This window comes from Schistocerca gregaria, chromosome 2 (assembly GCF_023897955.1).
Source record: "Schistocerca gregaria isolate iqSchGreg1 chromosome 2, iqSchGreg1.2, whole genome shotgun sequence".
Taxonomy (NCBI): Eukaryota; Metazoa; Arthropoda; class Insecta; order Orthoptera; family Acrididae; genus Schistocerca; species Schistocerca gregaria.
This window is the reverse complement of record NC_064921.1, coordinates 448,292,454-448,306,075: the sequence shown is the minus strand read 5'-3', so window position 1 is coordinate 448,306,075 and position 13,622 is coordinate 448,292,454. Positions and strand designations below refer to the sequence as shown.

Below are 13,622 nucleotides of genomic sequence, written 5' to 3'. Positions count from 1 at the left end.
TGGTGATAAGAAGATAGAAGAAATGGACAGTGTTAAATTCTTGGGATTACAACTTCATAATAAATTCAACTGGGAGGAGCACACCACAGAACTGCTGAGGCGTCTTAACAAATCTCTGTTTGCAATGCGAATTTTGTCAGACATAGGGGATATAAAATTGAAAAAGCTGTCATACTATGTTTACATTCATTCCATAATGTCATATGGGATTATGTTTTGGGGTAATTCATCAAGCCAAGCAAAAGTTTTCCAGGCACAAAAATGTGCAGTAAGAGTTATATGTGGTGTAAACTCAAGAACATCCTGCAGAAGCCTGTTTAGGGAACTAGGGATACTAACTACTGCTTCCCAATATATTTATTCCTTAATGAAATTTGTCATTAAAAATACATTTACAAATGTCTGCTTGTGTCTGTGTATGTGCGGATGGATATGTGTGTGTGTACGAGTGTTTACCTGCCCTTTTTCCGCCTTAAGGTAAGTCTTTCCACTCCCAGGATTGGATTGACTCCTTACCCTCTCCCTTGAAACCCACATCCCTTCGTCTTTCCCTCTCCTTCCCTCTTTCCTGAAGAAGCAACCGTTGGTTGCGAAAGCTTGAATTTTGTGTGTGTGTTTGGGTTTGTTCGTGTGTATATTGACCTGCCAGAGCTTCTGTTTGGTAAGTCACATCATCTTTGTTTTTAGATATATTTTTCCCACGTGGAATGTTTCCCTCTATATAAAATAGAAAGAAACTTCCACATGGGAAAAATATATTAAAAACAAAGATTCCAAGACTTACCAAGCGGGAAAGCGCTTTCGAGCTTGGTAAGTCTTGGAATCTTTGTTTTTAATATATATAAACAAAACACACAAACACACACACAGAATTACTAGCTTTCGCAACCGATGGTTGCTTCTTCAGGAAGGAGAGGGAAAGACGAAAGGATGTGGGTTTTAAGGGAGAGGGTAAGGAGTCATTCCAATCCCGGGAGCAGAAAGACTTCCCTTAGGGGAAAAAAAGGACAGGTGTACACTCGCACACACACAAACACAAAAAGCTTTTTGCCTTTAAATATGTCTGCTTGTGTCTGTGTATGTGCGGATGGATATGTGTGTGTGTGTGTGTGTGTGTGTGTGTGTGTGTGTGTGTGTGTGTGTGTGTGTGTGCGAGTGTACACCTGTCCTTTTTTTCCCCTAAGGGAAGTCTTTCCGCTCCCGGGATTGGAATGACTCCTTACCCTCTCCCTTAAAACCCACATCCTTTCGTCTTTCCCTCTCCTTCCTGAAGAAGCAACCATCGGTTGCGAAAGCTAGTAATTCTGTGTGTGTGTTTGTGTGTTTTGTTCATGTGCCTGTCTGCCGGCGCTTTCCCGCTTGGTAAGTCTTGGAATCTTTGTTTTTAATATATTTTTCCCATGTGGAAGTTTCTTCATCGTATATATATATATATATATATATATATATATATATATATATATATATATATATATATACGAAGCAGGAATGCGCCAGTAGACAGGCGCAATAAAAAAACACACAAACACACACACAAAATTTCGAGCTTTCGCAACCAGCCGTTGCTTCATCAGGAAAGAGGGAAGGAGAAGGAAAGATGAAAGGATGTGGGTTTTAAGGGAGAGGGTAAGGAGTCATTCCAATCCTGAGAGCGGAAAGACTTACCTTACGGGGGAAAACGGACAGGTATATACTCGCGCACACACACACACACACACACACACACACACACACACACACACACACACACATATCCATTCATACATATACAGACACAAGCAGACATATTTAAAGGCAAAGAGTTTGGGCACAGATGTCAGTCGAGGCAGAAGTGCAGAGGCAAAGATGATGTTGAATGACAGGTGAGGTATGAGTGGCGGCAACTTGAAATTAGCGGAGATTGAGGCCTGTTGGATAATGTGGAAGTGGAAGTTTCTATATATATTCTGCGCAATTTCAGAGCAGTAATGTGTTCATTGTAAATGTGTGTGTGTGTCTGTGTGTCTGTGTGTGTAAGTACAATCTAACTTCTCCACAATTTCAGTGCAGTAATGTGTTCATTGTAAATAAGTATTATAGTAGCTGTATTACATGTTTATTACCTTATAAATAAATAAAAAACTTTTTTATTTTAAATTCAGTGCATTAGTATTTGTAAAATGACTTTCATATAGTGTTCATTAAAAAATGATGGTCATTCCACTTGGGACCTGTGGAATGGTACATTAGGGTATTTGTTTTAGTTGTAAATATTTGTAATGTATTGTTGTTTTTCAAACATGTTCCATATCCTGGAGTACGTCCTCACTACGGATCAATTGGAATGAAAGTAAATCTAATCTAATCTAATCTTCCTTAAGCTGTTCCTTGTGAGCAAGATTTTAGACTGGAGATGTTGACAGAAGTAGAAAAGAAATAATAGAAGACTGAAGAAAAGTGCCAAAGGTACTAAACATGAAGACTGGGTAAACTCTCTGTACTATACCAGCACATATGACAAGAAAGGATATGTGTGGCATGCAAGGTTATATAAAAGTGTTCAGAACTTTCTAAAAGAAAACCACTTAAAGCTTTTCTGACACTGCCTGACTTCTGTTAGAAATTTGCACCAGATCTTGATAGAAGTAGAAAAGATGTAAAAGAAAGAAGGAAAGTTCTTCAACTCTGAATCCTCACTCTTACTTCACACCAACTTCAAAAAATGTTTAATATTCCACAAGATAATTCATTTACCAATATTTTTCACCAACATTAACATTAACATAATATTTTTTGGAATATCAACAATTACAGATAACTCCAGCCTGTTTAGTAACTTTTATGTGACTCCATTAATATGGCTTCTTCAAAATTGTTAATAAAACAGGTTCATTGTGATACACAATAAGGAATGATGTGCAGTCCACATTACTTCCTTGATTATTTTCCCTGTTGGCTAGTAACCACATAACAGCATCTGTTACCCCAATTTACAAGGTGTGTGCCACTGAACCCACACAGCCACAGTGTACCTTGTGGGATACTCTGGAACTCATAAAAACAACCTATTTTAATAACAATATTGGATGTGATTACAAAGAATTCTGTGTTGGGCTATAACATCCACTGTTTTCATCAGATTAGATAGTATTCCTCATATCTACAGCAGTAATAGTGGAAGTTATTTTTAAAATCTGTTTTATGTACAGCATTGCCATGCTACAACAAATAATGTATCCACAGAATATCAGGCACCACTTCCTCATGATGTGGTGAGTTGTATTTCTATTAACAGCATTTACAGCCATTGCAGTAAAATATCAGTTCAGTGTCATTCTACTGAATTTTCAGCATCTTGTCAAGCTACGCAACTGTTGATCAAGTTGCTCACCAAGAGGGCATATTGGAGATGGGTGGGGGAGGCTAAGGATGGTGTTTATAGGTGAGAGCCTTACCTTACTGAATGAGGAAGAACAGATTACGTGACTGAAGTGAAGCATAAAAATGGGTTGTAACCTGCAAGTGTCTGAAGGAGAGCATCACATTTTGCTGAAACCAACCATTTCAAATGCTTAAAGCATAGTATGTAAGATGTAATGATGAAGCTCCCAAGGTCAGATCTTTGATCCTTGTGAACTGCTATGCTTAAAGGAAGGTTAATTTTTATATGTTGTTTATGATGTCTGGTGATTTTTCTTTTTGTTTATATTTTGTTGATTCATAAATATTTTGTATAAGCACATTCTGGGCCCAGATGCCAGAGTTGGCAGTCATGTGTGCATGAGGAGTGCTTGCTTGTGTGAAGGAATGGTGCATGTTCCTCTTTTTCTGAAAAGGCTGTAGCTGAAAGCTTATGTGTAAGTGTCTTTTAATTGTGCCTGCCTATATTGTTATGTTATATAAGAAGGATAGCTTCAATGTTGTATGGTATGACTTTATGTTATGATGTACACTATGTATTATTTTATTTTTGAGACTGGGCTTGTTCATAAACCAAATACTTGTACCTTTTTGAAGGAAACTGGAGGAAATGATCATTTATGATGAGGTTTTGAACTGTGTTTAGGTATATTGCATAATGTATTTTAAAATGCTTACTTATTGTTTTAGGATGTTTAAAAATATTGACATCAGTGAAGAATTTGATTCGTAAATTATTGAATGTTAGCAGAGAAACTGTAATGTTATAGCATTAGGTATTTGGAAATATCCCTCATAACATCCTGTCAGGCAGGATAACAGTAAACAATTTTAAACTAAGACAACCAAAAATCAGATTCTGAAAGCTATGCTACATTACCTGAATACTGGTGCTTGAACCACTACTATTTGTAGTATTTTTAAATATTTTGTGTGGCAAATGGCCATGTAAACTGTGCTTTATTAACATGACATCACCTGTGTAAATTCTACAAAAAGATATAAATGAATTTAAACTCCAGGCAAAACAGTATGATACATCAGGGAATACTTAGTTTGAAGGTAATCAGCTAACTATTACCTACACAAAGGTGAGTACATGATTAACTTAATAGCATTCACATAGGTCCTGCATGTTTCCATCAGCAGTATTGAGTTTGGTGTAATTTTCCTTGATATCCTGTGGTAACATAGCGTACTATTTTAATTATGCCTTTGCATAACTGGTAAGCATTTTTTTAATAATTAACATCAAATACTTGTAAGAGATTGATGTTTTACTAAATCTCCGATCATGATGCACAGTTAGCTAGGATAAATAATATAGTGTCTTACAGTACTGATATTCCCTGTGGAAATCAGTGGGCGTATTGACTCCAGGACAAATGTTTTTAAGAATAGATTACAAGAGATAACCTGGAGTGAATTTTATAAAGAATCAAATGCTGACATAAAATTTAACCTATTCCATGATAGATTCACATCACCTTTTGAAAACAGCTTTCTGCATACGCTAATCAGACAGGCCACCTAACAGCCACAAAAAAACTATTGATCACTATAAGGATTAAAGCACCTTGTGAAAGGAAGAGGGAAATGTATCTGTTGTCAAGAACAAGTAGAGAGCTTGCAGTAGCTATACACAACGTAAACCACTCTAAAGTTCTAAAAAAAGTTATTAAAAGGTCAAGGTACATGCACATTATGTTCCAATAATTCTGATGACAGATTAATGCTACACAGAATGCACTTAAATTGTTCGTATGTTTCTTTTCCTAAACATACACACACAGTGAATAATGATAAACTTTTATCTTGCTGTTGCTTGAATGCGTGTGACTCAAGTTCTCAAAATACAAATGACTTCACTTAAAAGACTAGATGTCACAGAATTTGAACCAGTACTGACCTTCTGTGGAAATCACCACTGGTGTTTAAGTGACGTACAGAAATTATAAATGTTTTTTCCTGTACTGTTGGAATGGTACATAACTAAATTTACAATTGAAAGTTATTAATCTTTATGAATTACAAAATTTAGTTTGAGAAATTGAGGTAATAGGTTTCAAATAAAGCTATATTTGCAAACTGGGAGACAGACTGTGAATATGACAGTCAGTTTGCTGACTGAATCCAGTATACAGATGAAAGAGCAAATTCTTAAGTTCCTGCCAAAGACACCAGAACTGCAGTTCACAATGTTATATTTAGTGTTCATGCAAAACAGCATTACTGGTTACAGTATCTAATAGATAATGTATTTGCTCATCAGTTGGATGTAAATCTAACACATTATTTTCCTGTGATAAATGGATTATCAGACCATGATGCACAATTGATTAAATTACAAAACCTAGCAGGGCATACAGTTCAGAAATCATTAAGTAAAAGTGTAAGTCTGGTCAGCCCAGTATCTATAGAGCACTTCGGAGAAAGTCTTAGAAATGTTAATTGGGGAGATGCATGAATTAGCCAAACGCTAATGACAAATGCAACATATTTCTTGATAAATTTATATCCCTTTTTTAACATTGTTCCCCTCAAAAAAATTACTAAATGTAACATAAAACAGTTTTCAAAGAAACCTGGGACTACTACTACAGGTATCAAAGTGTCATCAGAAAGAAGAAGAAAATTGTATGAGACAGCAAGAATAATTAAAGACTCAGAAATAATTTTACACTATAAAGATTATTGTAACATATTGAGAAAAGTTGTCATAAAATGAAAAAACATGTACATTAGATGAAATTAACACCTTGGACAATAAAATCAAATTAGTATGGAATGTTGTTAGAAGAGAGACAGGAAAAGTTACCACTGGGGTAGATAGTATAACTGTTAAAGAGTATGAGACCATCTTAACCAACAGTACACAAGTAGCTAATGTATTTAACAACCATTTCTTATGTGTACATGAAAAAATTTATGAGAATAGTTCAAAAGAAAAACACAAGCAGTACATGGAAGAGTCAGTTTTGAGAAATCCTTGTGCGATTAATTTTCATCTAACAATCTCTTGTAAAATAAGGAAAACATTAAGTATTCGAAAAATAAAATGGTCTGTTGGAGACATCTCTAACTAGATATTAAATCAGCTTGGAGCAGTTACAGTTGATGTTCTGAGTCACATCTGTAATGCATAACTAACTCGCGGTATTTTTTCCAGACAGTTAAAATATGCAATTTTCAAGCTTCTCTTCGAAAAAGGGGACATCACAGATGGCAATAATTACCATCCAGTATCCTTGCTAACAGCATTTTCAAAATCTGTTGACAAAATAATGTACTGTAGAGTGGTTAATACACATCTACAGTAATGGGATACTTAGTAAATTACAGTTTGGATTTCAAAAATGCTGTTTTGCTGAAACAGCAACTTACAATTACACTGCCACATAATAGAGTCTTTAAATAGTAAAATGTCACCATTGGGAATTTTCTGTGACTTACCCAAAGCATTTGATTGTGTGAACCATGACATTATGTTACAGAAATTACAATTCTATCATATGAATGGAACAGCATATGAGTGGTTTAAGCCATATCTCCAGAACAGAAAGTGAAAAGTTTCTTTATAAGGATTAAGTGATTTACAGAAGTTTCCTACTTCATCTAAGAAGGTTGAAATTACGTCAGGTGTTCCACAGGGTTCAATGTGTCCCCTTCTGTACTTGATATATGTGAATGATCTCCCTTCTTATCTGAGAAAAGAAGCTAAACTGACTGTTTGCTGATGATACAAGCATCAATTTTAACCCAGTAAAAGAAAAGCATACAAATAATGATTTTGGAAAAGTTATTGGTTGGTTTTCTGCAAATGGGCTTGCTCTGAACTTTGAGAAAACACAGTACATCTCATTTTCTACGGAAAGTAGTACAATTCCTCCAATAAATATAAAACATCAACTGAAGTCAGTAGTCAGGGTAAAGCATACTAAGTTTTTGGGTGTACATATAGATGAGATTCTTAATTGGAAAATTCATATTTCGGATTTCCTAAAGCGACTATGTTCAGCAACTTTTGCAATGAGAATAATTGCTAGTTTTAAGGATACAGAAATTAGCAAGCTAGCAAACTTTTACTCTCTGATGTCATAAGGAATAATATTTTGGGGTATCTAAGTACTTAGGAAAAAAGTATTCACTGCTCAAAAGAAAGTGGTTAGAATAATATGTGGGTCTCATAGTTGCATATCTTCCAGGCATCTGTTTAAAAGTTTAGGAATTCTTACAACAGCCTCACAGTAAATTCACTCAGTAATGAAATTTGTTATCAACAATATGGACCAGTTTAAGAACAACAGTGAGATTTATGATTATAGTACCAGAAGAAAGAAAGGATTACACTATCATCTACTTAACCTACTGTTGGCGCAGAAGGGGGTAAAATATGCCGCTGTAAAACTTTTTGATAAATTACCAGATGAAATAAAATGTCTGACAGACAGCAGTAATAGTTTGAAAAATAAATTGAAATCATATCTCCTTGACAACTCCTTCTATACCATAGATGAATTCTTGACTAGGATAAATAAATCTATAAGTATCATATATGCATTTTGTGCTATTTGAGGGAATGGGGTAGGTAATAAAAATTTTGAGTTTAAAAAGAGAGAGAGAGAGAGAGAGAGAGAAACACACACACACACACACACACACACACACACACACACACACACACACACACACACACACCATGATTCATGTGTGCATTTTTATGCATTTGAAATGTTCTGCATCATAACTGTTTCCATGAGCTTGATCAGTGGAACATGTAACTATCAGCTCATACGAATGATCAGTCAAAACAGTTTCAGGCATTATACTAAAGCCACCCTCACAGCAGCAATATTTCCACTTGATATCCTTAACATCAGGTTGCTGCAGAATTCTTGAGCCTATTCTGAGTTCAAAGACAATAAATATCCTTAAGACAGAAAAGCCTCTGTCCATAAACCAGTGCAAAACCCAACTTACCCTTTTCTCATAGGATATTCTGTGACTCAAGGATGAAGGATAACAGCTACATTCTATATTCCTAGATTTCCAGAAACCATTTGACACAGTGACCCACTGCTGACTGTTGATGAAGGTGCGGCAAGCATATGGTTTGGATTCCCACATATGTGACTGGCTGAAATATTTCTTAAGTAATACAACTCAATACATTTTACTTGATGGGGAATGTTCCACAGAGACAAGGGTATCATCAGCAGTGTCTCAGGGTAATGTCATATGACTACTCTTATTCTCTATATACATACTCATAAATTATCTGACAGACAGGCTGAGCAGCAAACTGTGACTCTTTACTGATGATGTCACACTGGGTGGTTGTAGGAGTTCACAAGATTGTTTAGACAAAATTTCTAGTTTTGTAATTAATGACAGCTTGCAGTTAATGCAAATGAGTAGGAAAAACAATTCTGTAGTGCTCAAATACTGCATAAGTAATGTGCAGCTTGACACAATCACTTTGATTAAGTATCAAGGCGTAATACTGCAAAGTAAAATGAAATGAAATGAGCATGTATGGAAAGCAGCAGAGTGAGAGACTGGTTGACTTCAGTTTATTGGGAAAATTTTAGGAAAGCGTAGCTCATCCACAAAGGAGACCACATATAGAACTCGAGTTCAACACATTCCCAAGTACTGCTTGATTGATTGAGATCCCAACCAAGTCAGATTAAAGGAAGACACCAAAAAAATTCAGACATGTAGCTAGATTTGTTACTGGTGGGTTCAATAACTATGAAAGTATTACAGCGATGCTTCATGAACTCGAATGGGAATCCCTGGAAGATAAAAGATGTTCTTTTCATGAAACACCATTGGCAAAATTTAGAGAGCAAACCTCTGAAGCTCACTCCAGAATAATTTTATTTCCACTAACATAAAATTCACATAAGAACTATGAACACAAGATAAGAGAAATTAAAGCTTGTCTGGAGACATAAATGGTTGTTTCTCCCTTGTTTTATTTTTGAGTGAATAGGAAAATTACCATTAGTGGTACAAGATGCTCTGTGCCACGTGATGTGCAGTGGCTTGTGAAGTATCTACAAGGGTTATAGGGAATATGGAAGTACCAGAAACACAACACAGTACCATGCCTTTATGGTGTAGGAAATATTTGGCATTTGAAACAGTTTACAGTCATCTCAGAACGGATAAATTCAGGCCCAGTACAGATGTCATGGAAATGTTATACCATTCTTCCTGCAAAACAGTAACAAGTACAGGACACTATAATGCAGGTGGCTACTGAATATCACTGTTCTATCTAAAATATACCACAGTGCTCAATAATATACAGTTCTGGTGACATTGGTGGCTGGGTTAGATATGATAACTCATCTTCCTGCTCATGGAACCAGGCCTGGACCTTGTGAGCTGTGTGAACATGGGCACTGTTATCTTGTAACACAGCATTGCCGTCAGGGAATAAACATTGTAGCAATGGATGGAACTAATCAGCCAAATGTTTACATCATCCTTGGCAGTAATATGACCTTGTAGAGTAACCATGGGAGCCAAGGAACACTGTGTTATGGCCACCCAGATAATCACCAAACCCTCACTATGTTTCACTCTTGGGATGTAAACTTAACCAGATGTTTGAGAGACTGAAACATGATTCATCCAATCAAATGACTTTTTCCATTGCTCCATAGCACAGGTTTTATGGCTTCAGCACCATATTTTTTTGTTATGGGCATTTTAATCACCCAAGAGTGGTTTTGGAATTCCAACTCACCCTGCATTTCCCTACTTATGGAGCTGCCTTCTTGTCACCTTGGTGCTGACAGGGTTCTCAAGACTGACATTCAGTTCTGCAGCAACTATTGCACCTGTCATCCTCTTATGTTTTTCCACAATGCTCTACAATAACCATCTGTCATGATCACTCAACACACACATTTGCTTATGTTGTGGCTTAGCAAATGATGTTTTTTCTGCTGTCTTGTATGCAGTATAAATCTTCAAAACAGTACCCCTTGAAACACTAAACACTTCAGCTGCTTTGGTTATGGAAGCACCCACCATATGAGCACCAACAATTTGCTCTAAATTGAATTCACTTAGCTATGACACAATGCACTCACAATAACACTACTTCTGACTACAACTGTCACTTCTACAACTGTCACTTGTCATGTATTGAGGACATTGCACAGGTGCCATTTGTGCAAATACAATGACCTGCCTAGCATCTACATTTCTGTTCAAGCAAACATTTCTTGGGTGTTCTCATATTTCTGCCCAACCCCTGTACGTAGGTGTAGTTGTATAAACTGATACTAGGCACAACTGCAACAATTTTCCCAGAAATAAGTGTAGATTTTAATGTCTCATCAGAATCAAACTGTTGAATGAGTTATTTCAGGTTTTTCATGGAATGACCGATGGAAAGGACATTTGGTTCTAAGCAGATGGTTGGGTGGGCATTATAGCCCTACTACTCCAAAACACGAGTCCAGAGTGTTAGACCTGATGTGCCGTTGCTCATTTGCAGCACTTTTCTACAACTGACAGGTCCATACTTTTCCGACATTTTGTAAAATTTTACACTGTGACTTTTCCAACCTTCATCACTTGGTATGAACCACACAAAATATAAATGAAGGATTCTTAGATGCCCAAATTTTTTATATTGTGGAATGTGCATAAAGTAGCTGCAAGATGCTCCAAAATACTTACGTCTAATGTCACTATATTTTTGACAGAAATAGTTACTGAGGAATTATAAACACCCTTTTGAAGCAGTTACAGAAAATAGTCCCCTCTCCCAAATCAACCAACCACTCACAGAAAAAAGAATGTTTGGATATGAAGCACTTCTGAAATATACCCAAATCCCTTAGTCTACCTACCTCCACCAAAAACACAATTTTTTATTGCAACATTACATTACACTCATAATAAAGCTATTAAAAACATCAGGAATTGAACAGTTTGTGAATTCTATAACAAAATATCAGAATGACAGCAAATTAACACAGTGTCTGAATTATGAATGGAGACATTTGTTTCTTTTATAAAGTGTTACATTTTGCATGCAGGTACAATCAAAATTTATTGGCCGGCATGTGCTACAGTTGCATGTTGCATGTAACACTGCATGTAGCCCTGAAAGAACCACTTTTACGCAATTATGTTGGTCGCAAGCAAGTTCTATAGCATCAAAGACAGAAAACCTAGTAGCTTGTAATTGTCTTAATTTCAATCAACAAATCTGGTGCTGCAAAAAATTAGCTGCCTACTTTGTCTCTACAATAGAGCCAATTAAGACTAGCTACCAGAAACTACCTAAATCCCTAATCTGTTAACAGTGACACATTTAAAATGAAAGTAATTATGTTTAGAAGAAAATGAACAGGTTGATGGTGTTTTTGTAACAGTAAATGACAGCTGAACTTGCACTAGGTTAACCATCAACTACAGAAAAAGCTCTTGTTTGCAGCTTTATACTACAGTTTAATGTTTGTCTGCATGTAAATTAATTACATATGAGGCACACAGACAGTTTTCTATCAAACTGATGTCAAGGTTTCCTTTAAAAGCTACTGAGCACAAACATTCTGCGAGCTTACAACTGACTGAATTAAATTAGATATGACAGAAAAAAACAACAACAACAACATCTTTTGAAGATGTTCACACTGAGACTGCCATTTATGGTCTTGGTTCCATTGTATCAGTGTTTACTAACAAGTAAATTATGGAAGTCTACATATTCATTATAATATTTTCTTCACGTTACATCAAATTCCATTATTTATTGTCAATAGAACTTTATGCTTCAAAAAACATACAAAAGGGGGGAAAACATGGTGATGCACTTGTACTGTTGAACCATAATTCTCCATATACAAGTTAATATGGCTTCTAACTTGCATTCAACAGCAATATTCTTCAAGTCTTATTTGCTCACTCTTTCTCTATGGTATCTTTTTCATCATATCATCTTAGGTCCCATTCCCTTCCAACTTTATATACATTCCTCTTTGTATTGTCTTCCTTATATCTCATATTCTTCCCATTTCCCCCTCATTCATTAATCATATTAATGTCATGTCCACTGCTAGCACAGTAAAAATGTAGTTCTCATTATCCTTTATTTTTTACATGTTGTTTCCTCAGAGAACATGAAGCAAGTACTTTAATTAACAAACAATGACACAATTCCCATTTCCTTCATTACTGTTCTCATTACTATTCCTACTACCATTATGTTGTAATAAAATATAATTACAAAATTTATTCTTTATGTCAAACAAAACATAATTTGAAGAATGTCTTTCATAGGAATGGTACAAACAATTTTGGTTAAATGTGAAATAAAATAAATGTTGAGTAATTAAAAATTTACTTTGTTCCACTACTTGTACTTTGGCAATGTTATGGTATTTTATTTCCTATTTACAGTTAATTAGAAACATGCATATGCAATAACAGTATGCTTCACATAGTCATTACTGCAAGAGAGAGAGAGATATGAAAAACTAACTGCTTCTACTATCTGGTGATTGGCTTCATTAACTTCCAATTCAGAGTAAAGGTGACTATTCACCAGAAAGCAGAAGCACTGAGTCATCAAAAGACACACAAAAAGGATGAAAACTTTGCAGGTCAAGTTTTCATTCATTTTTGTGTGCCTGTCACTGACTCAATGCTTCTATAATATGGTGAGTGGCCTCCTTTACTCCTAAATTATTTACATTCTGCAAGAACTTTCCTTGCCATGCTTATGTATCTTATTTTATTTGTTTGTGTGCAATGAATGTTATTACAACTTTTTATGGATGTACAGATGTTTGTGTTACATCAAATTACTCAGGCCCATGAGAATTACAGTTTAGTTCTCACACATAAATTATTGTTGGGAACCATATAATACACAGCAACACATATCTGGTATCCTCAGACATTAAAATATTGTACATCTGGCTCAAATAGTGTAACGTGAAGCAACAACTTTTTTGTTGAATCTTATTTTGACGTCAACCACTTTCATGTTGGGTGTGAGAAACTGTTGCAGGGTACTGACTCCAGCACGAGGCATTCGATCAAATGGATACCCCATTGCTCTTGTGTCTGGGAAGAGTCGACGACGCCATCCACAGTAGCTAAAAGGCTGCTGACATCCCTCGGGTGGTGGTTGCTCTACCTGTGGAAAAATAAATCACACCTGTTTGTCTGTATCAGTATATAATTGT

The 13,622-nt window shown here is 35.8% G+C and overlaps 1 protein-coding gene across 1 annotated transcript in view; it reads right to left on the bottom strand.

The window, feature by feature from the left end:
• Nucleotides 1-12,621: 12,621 nt before the first annotated feature.
• The window catches only part of LOC126325567 (phenoloxidase 1-like), a 180,408-nt gene continuing 179,407 nt past the window's right edge, over nt 12,622-13,622 (bottom strand). The window contains exon 15 of the mRNA XM_049995261.1: nt 12,622-13,573. Coding sequence (XP_049851218.1) covers nt 13,355-13,573 — 219 coding nt within the window. The 3' untranslated portion in view covers nt 12,622-13,354. The remainder of the gene's footprint in view (nt 13,574-13,622) is intronic.